The 18,355-nt window shown below is 39.3% G+C and overlaps 1 protein-coding gene across 1 annotated transcript; it reads left to right on the forward strand.

Annotated features, from left to right (window-relative positions):
• Positions 1 to 13,676: 13,676 nt before the first annotated feature.
• On the forward strand, positions 13,677 to 17,718 carry LOC139114950 (kin of IRRE-like protein 1). The gene is made up of 5 exons (XM_070676868.1): positions 13,677 to 13,692; positions 14,348 to 14,644; positions 15,322 to 15,609; positions 15,895 to 15,973; positions 16,681 to 17,718. The coding sequence occupies exons 1-5, from the start codon at positions 13,677 to 13,679 to the stop codon at positions 16,688 to 16,690; spliced, it is 690 nt and encodes a 229-aa protein (XP_070532969.1). The 3' UTR covers positions 16,691 to 17,718.
• The last annotated feature ends 637 nt before the right edge of the window (positions 17,719 to 18,355 follow it).

Here is an 18,355-nt window from a genome sequence, read left to right on the forward strand (position 1 = left end):
TATTTGGTATTGCAAATTTGTGTCATTCTTTTATAATAATCCATTGTACAAAACAAATTTGCATGTTTTCGCTGTTTTGAGTTTATATACGGTGTTTGATAAAGTCACTGCAATGCATTATGGTATAACCGGGAAAAGGTCTATTGTTTTTGCAAGGATTGACTTCTCTTTAGACATCTGCTAGTTTTAGGGTATTGATCAGAGCACATAACTTCTTTCTTCCAGGAAGATAAGATTTTGCTCCAAATTTGTGCTTTTCTGGATTTACAATTGTGTTAAAGTCACTTTCTGATAGCTACCTTCAATGTTTGCGGTTTTTTCTTATCTATAATTTAAGTTAGCGTTGCATTTAACACACACACATTTTTTCAAAGTAACATTTCTTACCAAAGATAACCTAAAAAGCCTCTCATACCATATATTTTTAAAAAGCAGAGAATCTATAGGGTAGCAATAGCTTATACTCGAAGTGTCAAAGGTACAAATTAGGGGTAGAACACGTTAAAGGGAGGCTGTCGTCTGAACTCTGCTCAAAGGTTGCCAGGGACCCCTCCGATCGGATGCAAAAATTGTATCAAGGGTATGTTGGCGATTAATGAAGGTTAAAACGTGTTTGTTAACAATGAATTTCATTTTTAAAGTGCAGGGGATGAAATATTGACATTAAAAATGATTAAAATCATGATAGGCCTAAGGGAAATCGAAATGACTCTTGTACAAAATTTCGTTTTGTTGTACAGTATTTAAAGAAAATTTCACAAAAGGTGACCTAGCCAGAGTGGAATTAAATTTTTTGAAATGCTGGAAATGGGAGAAAAAGAAGCCAGGTGATTTACATACATTTGCATACATCTACTCTTCTTTTTTTACTGACTTTACGACTTCTTGTCATTCTCAAGGGTGAAGCCAACCAACATTTTAATCTTTAAACCGGTGTGCGGGGTATAAAACACAAAACACCCCTAACTCATCGAAAATTCATAATGGCGCTTGAGTGACAATTGGCAACAGCAAGGTAGACCGCTCCGTGAAAATCAGCCGAAGCGATTCTCAAACAAACATTATTGGCATACCATAAACATAGACTGTTTCATAAACACGTAGGCCATACAGCTATCCGCAAAGTTTCACAAATTAAAGCCTTTTAAAATTACGACGATTAGGGGAAAATCGCTTTCGGAACAAAAGGGAATGGCCCCAGGGAACAGTCGTTCCGCGATTCAAACAATTGTCAATCATTCAGTGACGCGCAGAGGTGTAAACTGGTCAAACATTTGCTGTGCATATGAGAATAATTACGATGAAACCAGGTGTACGCTTAGAGTTACATGGATATTGGCGTGCACACAGGATGAAAACTTCATGGTTGTCATAAACTATTTTACTAACAGCGTTTATGATGCACAGATATCGCGAAAGTGGGCCATTTTCGGTTGTGACTTGGCAAGATATGAGTCAGTATCCTTGCGAAAAGTGCGTACACTGTATTTTACAGAACTGCAGGCAGAGTCCATAGTTTACCATGACATCGAAAACAACTAAATATTAAAGCATGGCGGTAGCCTCCATGATCAATTTAATTACAGTCAGTCAAAGAGAGTCACTTTTTTTAAACAGCCCCCAAATCTACGGCCGAAAGTACCGGTACGCTACAGTCGCTTTTGATAGAAATGCTAGCCCTGAAGGCCGTACGGTTTGTACACGTACACGCGTTCTCACACATGGCAATGACATGTCGTGTTCGGAGGGTTGGTAAGGTTTTGACATACCGGTTGCCCCAGTAACGTTTTGACTTCTGTTATAAGAATTAAACAAAGCTTGTAAACAGTGTGCGAAATTAAGAGAAAATAGCTTCAGGTCATAAGGGCCTGCACCCAGCCAAAGCTTCAGGTCCTTACAGAAAACTGCCGGTCCTCAATAAATGCAGTTGTTAACGACCATTAAAGTAAACACTCTCTCGACTAATACTATGCTTTTGAATGTTGTAATATTTAATTTTTCATATCCTTTTTTCAATACAAAATGACTATTGTTCACATAGATTGCAGAATAGTGTAAGTGAATGCATCATTCAACTACATGATATGGAATCTGAAAAAGATCACAGCCCTCATCTTCCTCACTGCCATGCGCACACATTTATCAATGTTTTCCCACCACGGGCGGGGGGGGGGGGCTATGGGACTAACAAGAGAATTTGACTTTTTTATTTCTAGCCATGTCAAATCCCCCACATTCGGACCATAACATGATGTCAAACACCCAGGGGCCGGCGAATACAGGCTCATGCACTGACTACGTGTGGGTGATGAAAGTGAGACAGTTTGTCTCTCATGAGAGATGATGTTCTCTAAATGGCTGTGTAAAAATTTGCACTACACCAGGGCATGTGATATTGTGATTTGAATATGGTTGGCGAGCTGAAAATCGTGAGTGGTAGAGAAGTGAGTGAATACCTTAGTACCCTGAAAACGGTCATGAGTAAGGGGAGTGTGTGAATAATTTTTTTTTATGCAAACATTGATCACTACGTCTTTTTTAATTGTAAAGCAGAAGGAAGAAAATACCTGGTATGTATTTTGATATGACGTATGGCTTACTTTCAAAATTTTTCAAAAAATAACTTTGCTTAAATGTGGCCTCTGTTGCATTCATGAAGAAACAGGTGAAGTTATACTTGTGATTAAAAGGACAAGTATCGTAACTTTTTTCTCGATTATAGAAATTGCAGACAACATGAATGGCACACGTCGCCACTCGCGGAAATGAATGCATATTTTCTGATTGAAAAGTTTTGACTGAGTGATTGCTGGGTCTCATCGCCTTTTAAAATGATTCTGAAAAGTTTGACAGACACTCTATACTGCTGGATATGATCGCGACACGATCAGTTAATGATACCGTAAAATCTTAAAAGACGTAATTTTTTGCGATATTTAGGCGACAGCCCAGGATGACGGTGAGTTTTGCATGCCTGTCGTAAAACGGTATACATGGAAACCATTTGAAGCCCTACTCTCGGCTTCTGAGAGTATACACGACGGATCGTGCAACTCGACAAAACTGTTATGATAAGGCCGCTATGTTTTATAAAATGTACACTTGTTATCACGTCGATATATATAGTGCTAACAGTCGGTTTTGTGAACTTTGGTTGAAGACCAAGATCCTTCTGTGATGTAGTGAACTTATTTTTTTATTTTTAGCGATCGGTCATAACGTCGCGTCGTTCACCTATTTCCTACTATTTTCCTGACCGTGTTTCTCAGTCAATGTTTAGATCGGTAATTCGTGATTTCAACATACGAAATTGCCAGCTTCGGATTATTTTTAATGTTTATGTTTATTACTTTCTTGATGATTATATCCACTACGTACGGCGCCATTTCCGTATGTAGATATGGCGGTCAGCAGCCGAATCATTCTCGAACGATGACATGACCCCGAAACTTCAGTAAATCTACTCAGCAAAAACTTCAGTAGATCAACTCAGCACGCTCCTGTTTTTATGAAATTGATAATATTTTTTCCTTCTTTCTTTTTTCTTTCGTGTATTGCGAAGGCTGTACCTAAGCTTATAGTCAGAGCGTGAGTTGAGAGCAAACAGATTACGCAGATAATTCGAACGATTGCAACCGTTACCAACAGACTCATTATGCAGAGCCATGCCCCAAAACGCCCATCCAAACTTGGCATTAATCCGGATCCCGGTCCATTTCGCCCCGGGCTTTAAGTCAACAAATTAATGAAAATTGAATGAATCTTTGCAAAAAAGGTTATTTTGAGCAAAATCCACTGTGTTATTCAAAGCCACCTAAAGTGTTGTCAAAAAAAATTATATCGTTTGGCGCATAAATATTAAGCAGGGTGAAAGTTTGGCCTCCATAATCTGTCAAGTATAGTTTTCTACATCATCACTTGCTCTATAAGTATAGTAACATACAATACAGAAGTCATTTACTGACACCTTTACTGCGATTGAACCACAAGAATTATGATTTGAATCCTTCCATTTTCTTTTTCTTTCATTTCTCTTTCCTTTTAACTTTTCTTCGACAAATTAATTATTCCACATTATTGCGAATCGATTCCTGTAGTAACGCTATATCAGCGTGTTGATCCTTAATCCATTTCAAAAATTTGTTTGCGTTTCTGCTTATTTCTAAATACTTGTACATAATGGCAGTTTTTACAAAGCTAATATTTTCCTTTTTGGCTTTGCTTTGCTTTCTCTTTTACTTTCCTTCTTACTTGTTTTTATCTACCAGATCTGTTGTGTTCACATTTGTGTCGCCAGAGACTATTAAATTGTAGTCACCATCTTTTAAATCATCATCCGATACATAAGTGGATATCGAAACAACTGGCTAAACAACTGACGAAACTAGTGGAACTAGATAACCCGAGCGAACAGTGTCTCTGTCACTGAAAGAGGTCCCATTTAAAGGACCAGAAAGTCCCGGCCAATAACTGGTTATGTTTGAAACTTTAAACCAGAGTATCGCATACGTTTATCAAACTCACTTTGTTTATCAGAGGACCTTGTTGTATAAAAGAGTGACGTGATCTTTACATGAAAAGTCTTCAGGAAAGCAAATCATGAAAAATATCAAATAAAACGTTGCTCGATTATGTACAGTTACCAGTTTATGAGATCACCTGTTAGATCATTCGTACACATACCTGGTACATGGTGTATAGCGGGAATTACGTTGACGTTCCCACCCGCCTTGGAGTGGACAGAAAGTGACATAAAAATTATATACAACGAAATGTTATTTAAGTTTCTCGTTGGTTACAGGAATGGCTTCACCGAATATAATTAATTTTGCCTGCGTTGTTTATCCAGATACAACATCGGCATATTAAAGACATTTTAAAGGCAAAAGTACACGGTATACTAGTGATAACATATTCGATAGCCTCACATGGCTATACGTTATCCACAACCGTTTCGTGGCCCCTGGGCAACATTATTGCAGCAATTTACGCACAATCATGATAACATTTACTGTTTATTTACAAGGACCACACATCATGCGTCATACCATACACCCCCTGCCATATGAGGTTACAACACACACACACAAACATACATCATCACGTGCGTCACTAGCACACCTAGCGTTGTAAAAGCAAGTGTGACTTTTTCTGATACGATACTGTCATTACGAGAACCTCATTGCCCGCAACTAACGGCCAAATATAGGCATGCAAATTATACTACTGACGCTAACATTGGCAGAGGGATATACCAAAGATACCAAACCATAGTTTTCTCGAGAGTCTATGGATAAACCCAATCTTCTTAATCGTACAGCCAGGTGTACCGAAGTGATCCTTTGAACGTCAACACACGATAATGTCTGGGGCACTTTGTTTCTAGGGAATTCCTCATTAATAACATAATATTTTATTTCTAGGAATATTTCTATCAAACATTATCCGTGTCTTTTGACCAGACCAAATTGTAATTTTGAGAGATTTACATGATGGGAAGATGAACATCAACCTGATGTTAAATTCAATCATAAAGCGCTAAAACATTGTTATGGTCGTTGAGATTGCCCATCGGTGAACCTCGGTTTATTTGATCATGAAATAAATATTTTTTATTCGCACACAGTTGCCCCACGACAGAAGTCGGAAAGTTAATATTAACAAAATTGGGAACGACTGCCGACGATTGTTTTATTGATGTTGATAAAATAGTCACGATGGGCTGTAAATAACAGTTCTTGTAGCCCTCAAAAGTTGGAGGTTTGCTAGTGAGTTACCGTGCCGCTCAGTTCGATATTTGCATATTCTGTCTAAAATGCGGAAGCAGTTTTCGCTCAGGGTGCATCGACCGATTTCGCCTTATAGTAAGCTATAGGGATTGAACTTTAGGAAATGTCAGGAGTCATCACGAACATAATGTAGGCATATGAAGCCGGTAAATGAGAATTTTTGAATATTTTTGCGGCACACCCTTCAGCACGCTGTCGTCTCCCATCATGGCGTCGATTTTGTAGACCCAAGTCACTTCTACCGTACCCTAGAGACTTTCTGTACAGTCTATGCTCCAACATAATAAAAGCTATGTTCATTTTTGGTCAAATATTAATCTTATCTCATGTTGATATGAAGTGTAAAACCACTCAACATGGATAAACAAAGCTGTGCAGTCTCAATGCCCTACGAAGATGGGGAATTATGTCAGTGTGGGGGACACTTGTTAAAAGTCGCCCCAACTTTCGGACATCTATCTTAGAGGATATACCGACGATCTCATTATGCTTGAACACAATCACTGTGAAATATTTGACCAATAAAGCACTCGCAGCGACGGTATACCACGAGATTTCGACCAAGTCACGACATGTGTGCACGACCGATAGCCAGTGCATATATGAAGTGAACTGGTCAAAACCGAGTGGTATACCATTGCTGGGTGTGAATTATTGCTATTATATCTGCCATGGAAGTAATGAAAGAGTTTTGCTCTTGCCGAGAGCTTGCGCGTGTGCCAACTGCGCAGTATCGCGAATATACCACGTTTCTTTTCAAGTCTTGACCAATTAGATCGCTGCATTTGCCCCATCAATCTACTGGTGTGAAATAATATGAATGATGCCCGTTTGTAAAATAACTTTCCAGAGGCCCTGCAAGGTGTTCCCTTAATTGTCACTGACCAGATGCCATGCATTCAATCCTGCTAAGACCATATGTTGTCCTTTCATAAGGTCTACAGACGCTCTAACTGGTCTAAGGGAGCGTTCAGTTATTACGGACGGGGTGGGCCGGCTTTGTATTTCACCTAAAACTAGACTACGATGTACAGTGAATCTACATTTCGGTGAAATTCCAAAATTAAATTTCTTGCACTCATATACACTTTCAATACCCTAGTCTAATCAAGTACATGAAAATGAATTATCAAATGTCTATAAATACACAGATTTAGCTTGTTTTGTATAAGGAAAAAATATTCATAGTTCCCTAATAGACTCTGTACAGTCGATTCGGTGAAATTCCAAAGTCAATTTTTTGTACACATACCAGTTTTACATTTATGTCAATTATCAAATCTCTATAAATGCATAGATATTGCTTGTTTTGTATTGAAAAAGTATTACATAGTTTTCTCATAAACTACCATGTAAAGTGAGTCAACATTATCAGCAGCTGATTATCAATAAATCCAAATATCAAAATTTTGTACACACACGCTTGTGCAAAGAAATTGCGATCCACCCGCAATTTCTGTCAAATCCCTTTGAGGGGTAATTTCAAAATTATAGCAAGTCAGAAGGGGAAATTTGAACGTTAACACATTGTGAGTTTATAAGAGGGGTCACTTGAAAAAATCTGATAATCTTTTTTAAATTCTATTGCCCCCATCCCCGATGTGTTTTTGTGTGCAGCTTTATTCAAGCAATAGGGGGGGGGGGGTCATGAAATTTTTGTCATCTTAAAAGGGGGTCATCAATTTTTGGTGCAATTCGCAGGGGGTTCCCTTATTTTGACTGATAAACCCCCGGCCATAATTAATGAACGCTCCTTAACGGGTACGTCTGCCATTACTGCCTATGATTTCCTTGATATCAACTCATGGGCAGCAATCACTAATATGCGTAATCGATCATTTTGCAACAGTTTCAAAGTGTGAATGTCAATATAATTAAATAATTGAAATACTAGCACTAATTACAAAATTACGTAACCATTTATATGAAAATCCTTGTGGAAGGATGCTTGACGATTGAATTTAGGTTCGATGTTGCTCATGTTTAACTCCGAGTTCTGAATTTCAGATCGCTTGTTTCACTTTGATGTATACTGATAGGTATCTTGCCTCTCGAAGGGATGAAGTTGAAGAATATACTCAGTCGAGAGGAAATTCTACCGATGATCAGCTGCATATATAAATGACTTTTACTACGACTCTGTATTCTGGTTATACGCCCTTTTATTACTCCTCGTGGCCTTGTGCTTAGAGAAACACATCGCTATAGCGATATAGTTCTGATAACTTGAGGCCTCTAGGGGTAAAAACGGACGCTATAGCTCTCGTGACTTGTACACGCAGGCTATGTTACTCATAGAACGCTTTGGCAGGTTACATCCTGACCTATGTTTTCTTCGCGGATGGATAAAAAATACACGAGGCGCCATTTTTGAGCATTGGAAATTTGTCTCATAATTGTATAACAATCCGCTGTACAACACAAAAGTAATTTTTTGTCGTTTGAGTGTGTATACGAAGTTTGATACAGCCACAGCGATGCCCTGTGGGATAACCGAGAAAAGGCCCATTCCTGAGTGTCTTCGCTTCACCAGACTTCTCCTTCTCAGTGACAGCACAGGTGTTGTCGCGTTGTCTACGCGTATCGGACAAGCGTGATCATTACTCCTATATAGTAAAATCTTTTCCCGGTGCACGATTGTAATCTCGTTTCTTATTTTTCCCCATTCTCGCGCTATAGGTCGAAGAACGGCGTGATGTTGGGGCTCCAGGTTCTCTACGATTTCAGGAATATGGTGGTATACAAACTGTGTGATACAAATCCCGAAATTTGACTAAAAATGCGATTCTTTAAACTCCCGTTTCAGTCTCGCGAGAGAGATGAAAGTTAAATATTCCATCAGTCGTCGGCACCCCCGTTGGGCGTTCCGCAAAACAAAAGTGGAGTCAGTAACCCCTAAGTATTCCATTAGATTTACAATATTTTCGTGCGCTAATTTCTTCGATTTTCGGCAGAAATTGCACTTTTCTGTATTTTTTACTCGGCGATCGGTCGGTCGAGCGCATGAGTGACGCTCTTCAATTTACTGCCTGATACATTTTCGAACGCTATTGAAACGTGACCCCCGTTGCTTACTCTATGCACTTCTGTGGTTTTATGATGCCGAAGGAAAACAAATAAATGGCTTAGCATTAGCACATCATCATTGATTTAACCTCTACGGTATATTGCAAATTTGTATGTTTATCATTATTTAGCAGTTTGAATGAAGAATTACCCGCGCCTAACGACGAAAAGTATAAAACACGACATGTTACGAGTGTATCGGTGTGCGCCCCCCTGGCGTGGTAGGAGTCATCGAACTCTCAAGTAGAGTTTACGCGCGGAAATGTGTAAATTTGCAGATGGACAAGCGGGAAGTTTTCGCATTCTGCCCGCCAAACATCACAAGTTTACTGACCCGGTCAGCAAGAGTTAGAAAATACCTGAGGTCAGGTGTTCAGCGGGGCAGCGGAGCTAGGGCCGCGGTGGGGCGGGGATACATACGCAGTTCTACCGTCGCGTGTCGGCTTTCATACGACTACTGAAGTTTTAAAATTCTGGCACAAAATGTATTATTATCCAATGACGATTATATCTTTGCATTTTTCACAAAGATATTTTCTAACTCTTGCTGGTCATGTACAGTACTAGTACGCGTGCAATTACCGTGTACCGTAGGATGTACGCGTTTCTAGTAGTGAAGTAAACTGATATCGATCACAGGTGCGTGTGGTGCATAGAGCGTCACGGTTGCTTAGATAGTCGATCGGAAGGGTAAGGCCGAAGGCAGAACTTTATTAATGCTTTACACCAGTCAGTCCCGAGGTTCGGCATTCGGCGCGGCCTCAAACCTCGATCCGAAACATGGCCATGGTACAACGCCAGGGCCTTCGATCGAATATCCAACTTGAAGCAACGCTGCACCCATGCGTACCTGTGGTCCCGATAACATTTTGATTGACATCTTTCGTTGTCAATGAAATGAGTCCTGAGAATGGTCGGCCGATATCGTTTTTTTTATAGTTTTAATATACAATCTATCGAACTTGCTTCCTGATTTAGTTCACACACTCTGCTTATCGTAAATCATTGCATTGTACCATGGCCATGTTTGTCCCCACTGGAGGTGAAGGAAGTCAGCATAGACCACCCGGCCCATAGTCGTCAGAGGTGCTCGCAGCGCAGCGCCGTGTTGCCTGGCTCAAAAGTCGATCGAAGGCTGAGTGTGAGGCCTTGTCCGATAATTTGCATCCATATATGCCAAACCGCTTTCGAACGATGGCGTGGATGGTGGTAATTGCATGTTTCTATTCAAAAATGTTCCGAACTAGTTGAGATTCAACACTTTACTGGCACTTTGATCTCAATAGTAGAAACATGCGTCTATAAAATCCATTCATCGGTTTATTGCCTCTAATTTTCAGCTGACTTTATGTATATCAGGATAGCTCAGAAAACTAAAATATACAGTCTCACTTAACTTTTTAATGCATAAATCTCATAAATACGGGAAGTTATGTAGAATTAAAACCTGTAAAGCGAGTGAAGTTTCAGGATAAGGAGTTTGGAAAATGGATCGGTCGGATCACCCACTGAGTACGAGTATGTAGATTTTGTTAGATTTTGTTTTTGATTTTGTGATCATTTAGGAATAAAATGTTCTTCGTTGTGGAAGAGTTTCTCAATCTCAAAATAATTTATGACTTCGTATATTGTAAATATCTTAACATAGGAGTGTTGAGTGAAACCCGGATATAACGGATTCCAAATATTTTCAGATCGTGACAAGTCAGCTCGTTTCCGTAGTAGATCGAAATAAATCATCGTTTTGATTATCTTTACAGCCTGAGATGTGACCTAAAGGCATGCTATTTTACAGCTTAATCGACTTTGCAAACAATAAGGCAATTGAAATCAAATTGAGAAAAGAGACGGCGAATTTCTTATCTTCAAAGACGTCACGCACATGCAACAGAGGAACACGATGTCATTGCGTATTGGTCATGCTATGCCAAGGAAGGCGTCCTATGATGATTGTAACTAAGTGCTGTGCCTCGTTGAAAATTTCTCTGATTCCCACACTCGAGCTACCTGAGGCTAAATTTCGACAACTTGGATAATGTGTTGTTGCACTGAAACTGCATCTTGATTCGTTGGTTAAGCAGAAATAGAGAGATATGAAAATAATTCCTTATTCTTTCGTTGTTTTTCTAAAGATGCCACTGAAGTAAGAGCAGAACGTTTGAACATCTAAGGCATTTGCGTCTCCACATAACAAGGTCAACGAACTGTTGTCTTTTATAAAGTCTGAAAGGTCTTTTTATCCATAATTATACATTTTAAGAATTCAAGCATAAATGAAAACGTCAACCAGTGCACTATTGTTACCACTGTAACACGTGCATGGCATTTACAAGGGTTATGAATATGATGCGAACATGGCACTCTAGTTCAAGTTCAGTACACAATCTAGATACGCCGTAATGAGGATTACTATTAATCAAATAACGTTTTACTTGATACTAACATACACTATAGGGAAAAATGCGTTACTAGAGCGAGAAACTGACGCTTTCTCGCAATCGGTGAGAATCTGTTCTTATTCTCACCGCTGTGTCGGTGAGAAAATTTTAATCTCCACTGGAGATTGGTGAGAAATGCACTCCTTGGCGAGAATCAAGTGTGAGAACAAATTCTCACCGGTGAGAATGGAAATTCTCACTAAGTACTGCGAGAATTGAAATTAACTGGCGAGAATCATCAAGTCTAGTCTAGTCTAGTCTAGTCACACACTTTTTCCCTATAGTGATACATAACAAACAAGTTCTGTCAAATATCACTCTTTCAAAACATATGCCTTTCATTCTGAATAGTATTAACTTAACAAGAGTATATTCCTTGATTCGTTTCTAGTGTTTGTGTCGTATCTCCTTTTGAACAACCATAGGTCAGTGGAAACTTGCCTCTCAAAACGGAGCACAAGAATTAAGAAGTGACCTCGCACACTTGTTGCGAAATAAGTTTTCGTCACCGGCGGTACGTACAGTAACCCCCACGCAATGACCCACCCACTCATAGGCCCATTTTAGGGTCTATGGTTTACAAATCAATGACGTGGAATTCTGAGCTATAAATCCAAATGGCATAGTTCAGATGGTGTTAAAAGAGAGTTCAGAGACTCGAGGGTTAATAATTTCAAATTTCGTACCCAGTCCATCAGCAGCCAGGTATCTGCAGTCTTTCGCAGCTAGCAAGACTAGAAATATCTACGGAACTTCTACGATAGACTGCTTACTAAACACCAAGTGCAGACGAACCTGTGTTAAGATTATTGTCGACGGTCCTTCGAACAGGAAACGAACAGGTAAATGGTAAAATAACGTTCTTTTCAGGAATTTACGAGCTATTTGCAGATTTGTAGGGCTCGGAAAATTGAAGATAAAATTGGAGGAGACTATTGGATATTATTCCCGAATATGTTTCTTCCTTCGGCGAAGGAAAATACGATTGACGTAATTACCGCCTGACCGCTCGTTCTAGACTCTTGGTGACACGAAAATTACTTAACTGTATTTCCGAGGTGAAAGAAGAAAAATCTTAGGGAATAATATTATAATTACTTGCACAAGAAAATATTTCATTATTTTCGCAAATAAAGCGAGTTTTCCTCAACAATACCGTGTTTAAACTTTTGAAGTACATTAATAATATCAATACGCCGTAGGCGAGGTGTCGATCATTTCTAGTCGTTGGTCGCTTGAACAAGGAACGCGACGCTTACATATTTGTGTACGGAGCAAATGCCTGATGACCTCACGCAACCGCGAAGTTATACACGGTATCAAAGAAAGCATGGGTCTATAAAAGCAAACTGAGACAAAGTTGCGTATATTTAAAAAAAAAATCGACTGAATCTCATCGGCGCGAACACCAGTCTGTGTAACCCCGATTGCAATGCTTACCGGGCATCATTGTCTTGTTAATTTACACCATAAACATTTCCTAACCCGTTCTAGATTTTTATGTTAAAAATTCATGGACAAAGTGTTGGAAAGAAATTTACGTTTGAAAGACGACTCTTATTTAACGGAGTGAGTGGAACAGACGTTTAAATATTGAATTGCTGCCATTTATATCGCTTTACCAGGTCCCTCCGAATCCGCAAATAAGGTGGAGCAAGCAGGCATGGATGAACATTTTAGATCAATGATTTTCTGGGCTTTGTTGTTAATTGCCAGCGACCGATGGTTTGTAGTCAAGGTAAGTAACACTGATGATTTAGGCCAGAGTAAGTACATTCTTTGTTTTGTATCCGTGCGCGGAAGTTCCCGGAGTTTTAAAAGAAAATTATTCTTGTAGAATTTTCAATTGTTGACTGTGTTCTATTGCAAAAAATAGCCTTGACTTCTACATCGCAACAAAATACTTCCTTACAACAGTCATATTACAACCAATGAACCATTTGGTGACGTAAACTTGTATTCTGTGGAAGCATACAGTTATTGGAATGGGCAGGCCGTGTCAGATAACTATTAAAGGAAGGGATAAACATTAACCCTTCCAAGAAATTAGCATTCAGCATTTGATATATGTTGATAATTTACCTAGTTTTGTAGCTTTCCAATCACTGCAACATTTCACCAAATAAACATTGGCTGCCCCTCTTTGTCTATATGAAGCTGCGTCTGCTACGCTCAACAATTTCGGCACAGTCAACATTTTAAATTATAACACACCTCATCCGCAGTCTGTGTTCAAATTCGCCAATTGATAGTCACGTGGGAGCGTTCTTTTTGTGCCGATCCACGTAAACGACATCATCAAGCATCATTTGTTGGAACTGTTGTCTGCCAGGCATCAGTTCCGAACAATGATGCCCGCTGGCGTCATAAACGATATTGGCGCATGCGAGAACCGGAGTGTAAACAAAGATGTCGTCTGCGGCCGATCAAAACGATAGTCGATAAATTTCTAGGTTTATCCTACTTTCTGGAGAAGAACAGAATGCTCTGGTTTCCAACAAGGACACGAAACGGACGAAAAACGATTATCAAAGGTGCATTGAACGTTTTAAGAAGTATTGCGACGTCACCCTGGACATTTTCTTGCCGAACCACTCCAGCATATTGCATGCGACAAGTTTTGTGTATAGTACGTTCTTATGCATGGCTACGGATGAGGTGTGTTATAAAACACATTGACTGGCCATGAAGGCAACAGCATACGTCTTTAACCCCTCGGGCCTGTGAGTCACCCCCCCCCCCCAAAAAAAAAAAAACCCAGACTGTTTCCCTCGGCCTTCGGCCTCGGGAAACAGTCTGTTTTTTGTTGTGTGTTTTTTTGGGGGGTGGGGGTGACTCACAGTCCCAAGGGGTACAGACGTATACTGTTGCCGTCATGACCAGTCTATCTGTATAGGCCTAAATATATATATATATATATATATATATATATATATATATATATATATATATATATATATAAGTCATTCTAGAGTAAATTTTGAGTTTATCCCCTGGACTGATAGCTTGCTTCTAAGGAATAAAAGTTAGGGTGTCTTTCATCCCTTTCTACAGGGAGTTGGATAATATCACCGCAGAGTTCATCTGTGTTGATTGGGGGTTCCCTGACGCTAGGATGCCGAGCAGGTACTTCTTCTGATGTAAAAACAAGTTGGTTCCGGAACGGGTTAACCACTCAGGTTTCTGAGAATTACTGGACGTTTGATTCACATCTATACGCTGTTGTGGGCGAAGACGATGGGGAATTCAATCTTCAGATAAAGAATGCTTCGATAATCGACAACACCACTTTCACATGTGGCAACGTTGCTGCGAGCCCCCAGAGTAAGACGGTATCTGTCAACGTGATAAGTGAGTATCATTCCTGATCATTTGAGTTGTAGTTATTGTTTCTGTAAGTTTCAAAAGATGTAATGTATGATCTCAGACTGTTTTCGAGATGGATGATCTGGACTATTACCAGTATAGTACATCAGTTCTTGTATTTTAACAAAACAATGGACGGGACAATGTATTACAGACAGTATCTATAACCCTAAGAGGCACGGTACGAATACTCCTGTTTATTTTGGCTTGGCTATCAGGTGAAGAATGTTTTTTAAGGCCTCGTCATTTGCATAAAAACAGTCTCTTTTAAATTTGCATTTACCTATGTTTCTATCAGACTGGTGGCATTCTAAACCCACCATAAATCCAACATGATAATCCATGTAGTGATGAACCAGAGTGCGCGGCCATGTATTTAGAAAACTGTCGTCACAGCAAAAACTCGTAATTTAACTGATTTCAGTGATTGATGACTGAGGGATACTTATTCTCTGTATGAATAGTTTGTTCGACTTAGTCGGAATTTTTGAATGTGTTTAATAGGAGATAGTAATGAGTCTGCCCTTGGAGGTAGCACATGTACATCGTGTTCTTCCTCCATTCTGTGACATACCAAACCTAACTGCAGAGGCAAATTCTTGGAGATTGTCGAGTGTCTTTCTTTCTCTGAACGACAAACTCTTGCTCATTGCATTTAACAGTTCCATTCCCTTCTGTTGAGATTACACCAAATGGTTCTGATGCATATTCATGCGATGCACACGATGGTAACCCTGCTGCGATTCGGATGAAATGGTACATAAATGGAGTGAACGTGTCTTCAGCTGAGCCATGGTCTACCGCAACGGCTGACGGGAAATTTTCGAGCAGGAGCCTCTGTGAAGTGGACCATAGTCGCTACCATGGTAATGTCTCGCTGACGTGTGAAGTTATCCAGTCAGATCACGTAAAGAGTATAACCCAGACCGTATTCCTGAAAGTCCCTGCAGGTTTGTGAAAAAAATAATAAATTATTTTAGTTAACTAATGTCTGTATGAAGGAATGCAAGATTACAGATTACTGAGAGTTACTGCTGGACAAACTATAAGAAATAAGCCAAATATTCTAAGTGCAAGAAAGTTTTTAAATCGCTGCCAATGAAAGTAGCCCATGGAATTACAAATCCTTTTGATATACATGAATATTGAAAACAATGATAGAGCATTACAAGATAGAGAGTTTGAGAAACTGAATGTTACATGTCATTGACCTATTTCTGTCAATTTATCATTAGGAGCCAACAGACCTGGTGCTACTCTTGTTCTAATGACTGTTACTATGACGATCACCCTGGTGCTGACACAGTCCTTCAGGTAAATGAACTGTAAACACTTTTGTGAGATGAGCCTGTTTTTTGTAAGACGCAGATAATCATTCTAAAGAGAAAACAGAAATCTTTGTCTTGGATTATTGGCTGGTACAATGCTGATTATCAGTTTAGTTTACCAAGATGTCACTATAGGATATGCCGGGAGGAGTGAGCGAAATTTGCCCTTTCCATGGCGAGATATGTGCTGCAACGTTTGTGTCTACCGTATGATGAAAATAGCTTACTTTAAGGTAGAATGTGCTTCGGGGACAGTTATTTAGACTCAAATTTTTACAAGACTGTTTTAATCTGCCACTAGGGGGGGGGGCTCATTTTGAAGCTCATGAAGTGAGTAAAGTTGTCGCCGGCTTATTTGGTATGTAATCGAAAATTTACTTTTTCCCATTGAGTTAACACAGAGAAAGCGACCACTTTGAATTTCGAGTGCCGTTATAGACTGGGTAGTTTGTTCCTCTATTACCAAATTTTGCATGTGACCCCTGAATTTTATTCTTGATTTCGAAAGAGCATGATTTAAAATTTTCTTATGGAAGGTTTAGCAAAAGTGTTTCAATTTCGAGGTGCATACTACCTTAAAGTATATTCTTGTGTAATCCGGGTTGGGTTGGGAATTGTTCGGTTATCAAACAAAAATAGTAACTTTAAACCAGTCTTGGGGAATAAATTGTGCTGTATGAATTTTTTCCACAGGCTGCGTTAGATTTTTAGGTGCGGCACCACACGTCTTTCAGGATAGACGGAAGAAAAAAGACTAGTATCATCACGGAACTCTGACGACTCATGAAAATAAACCCTAAAAAATCAAATCATCGGATGAAACATAAGTGCTGAGAATCTTTGTACTGCTGCCTTTTGGAATTAAAGTGATAAAGCGCGATCTCGGACTTTGATTACGCGTAATTCGCTGCATTGGCCGACATTTGGGTGTGCCGAGTCATCAACCTTCTTCAACGCTAAAGTTATGTCCTGGAATTAACAGCTTTGCACCTCTTTGCGGGACGTGAGTGGGGTATTTGAAAAGAAGTAATTTTTTTCGGCCAGTTTGTTAAGTCATGTAATTTTACAGTAATAGTTTTTAGGCCAGTTTGATAAGTCATGTAATCAAGAATGCGATTACAGAAAGATTGATCGACACGCTAACCAACCTGTAGTGGGAAAGGTTGCTATGCTCTTGAATGACAAGCAATAACGCACTTGACTTTACCCATACAAACAGTCTTCCTTTCTTATTGCAGACAACTGAGAACTTATACTGCGTTGCAAATGCTTTGTCAAAATTCTAGCTTGACTGAGGAAACTATGTAGGCCAAATGAAAAATATGTGTTTCCGGTTACCCGTCCTACCCTATTTGAAACCTCCTAACTCTTCAAACTTTTTTTCACATGTATCACCCATGATTTTGCCAAATTTTGCTGTTTTTTGCTGGGCCTCACCAAAGTAGAAATAGAAAATTAAGGATCGACCTACCCTATTTTCTGAGGACATATAAACGGAAACACAATATTTTGGTGTCTTATTTGTACGTTCTTATAGATTTTTGAAGAGAACATTAGATCCCAAAAGAGGGTAAAAAACAGGGAAGGGGTCTACAGAACAAGTTATAAAAATAAACGCAGTTTACATGTTCCCTCAGCGAAAGAAGAATTATGTCGAAGTTTTGAACAAAATCAATTTTGCATGTCTTTATTTTGATTACCTTCTCCTACAAGCTAAAAAGCTATCCTTTAGCCAGTATTGAGAATTGTTTTTTTTGGGGGGGGGAGAGAGAGAGAGAGAGAGACAGAGAGAGACAGAGAGAGAGAGAGAGAGAGAGAGAGAGAGAGAGAGAGAGAGAGAGAGGGGGGGGCATAATGATGTGTCATTCTGTATTTTACAGCAAACTCTTTCTCAAAGACATGAAAAACAGCAAGAACTTTCGTGCCAGTTATTCTTTTCGTGTGCCAAAATGTACTTTTCAATTTGCAAGAACTTCTTTTCACATTTTGCTTTCTATATGTTAAATGATTGACCTAAATTATAATGAGGTACGACCCCAATATTTTAATTCTTACTTTGGTGAGAGAATGTTGAAAGTTTTATTGTGAAGGTGCTAGAAAACGTTTTTAAGTCTTGAGACGCAAACTATCTGAAGGTCTTTCGGAGTTAACAGAATGCTTGCCCCAATCTAATTGCCAATTGCTGTGTTTTTTTTTCGTTTAAGATGGTTCTGTGTTTCTGTTATCTGTTGATCTCGGTATCAAAATGTACTTATCTTTGAAAGGCGGAAGTTTGTTTATGATATTTGATCCCCGTAATATATTTTCGTCTAATGATCATGATGATGGTGAAGATGAGTATTCACGGTGGACCCCCTCATTTCCCACA

Source organism: Ptychodera flava, chromosome 16, assembly GCF_041260155.1.
Source record: "Ptychodera flava strain L36383 chromosome 16, AS_Pfla_20210202, whole genome shotgun sequence".
Classification (NCBI taxonomy): Eukaryota; Metazoa; Hemichordata; class Enteropneusta; family Ptychoderidae; genus Ptychodera; species Ptychodera flava.

Bases quoted from the DNA above. Each gene is read 5' to 3' on its own strand.
- LOC139114950 (XM_070676868.1), top strand. The intron at 14,645-15,321 runs GTGAGTATCATT...TGCATTTAACAG, and splicing joins GGTATCTGTCAACGTGATAA to TTCCATTCCCTTCTGTTGAG. The intron at 15,610-15,894 runs GTTTGTGAAAAA...ATTTATCATTAG, and splicing joins ATTCCTGAAAGTCCCTGCAG to GAGCCAACAGACCTGGTGCT.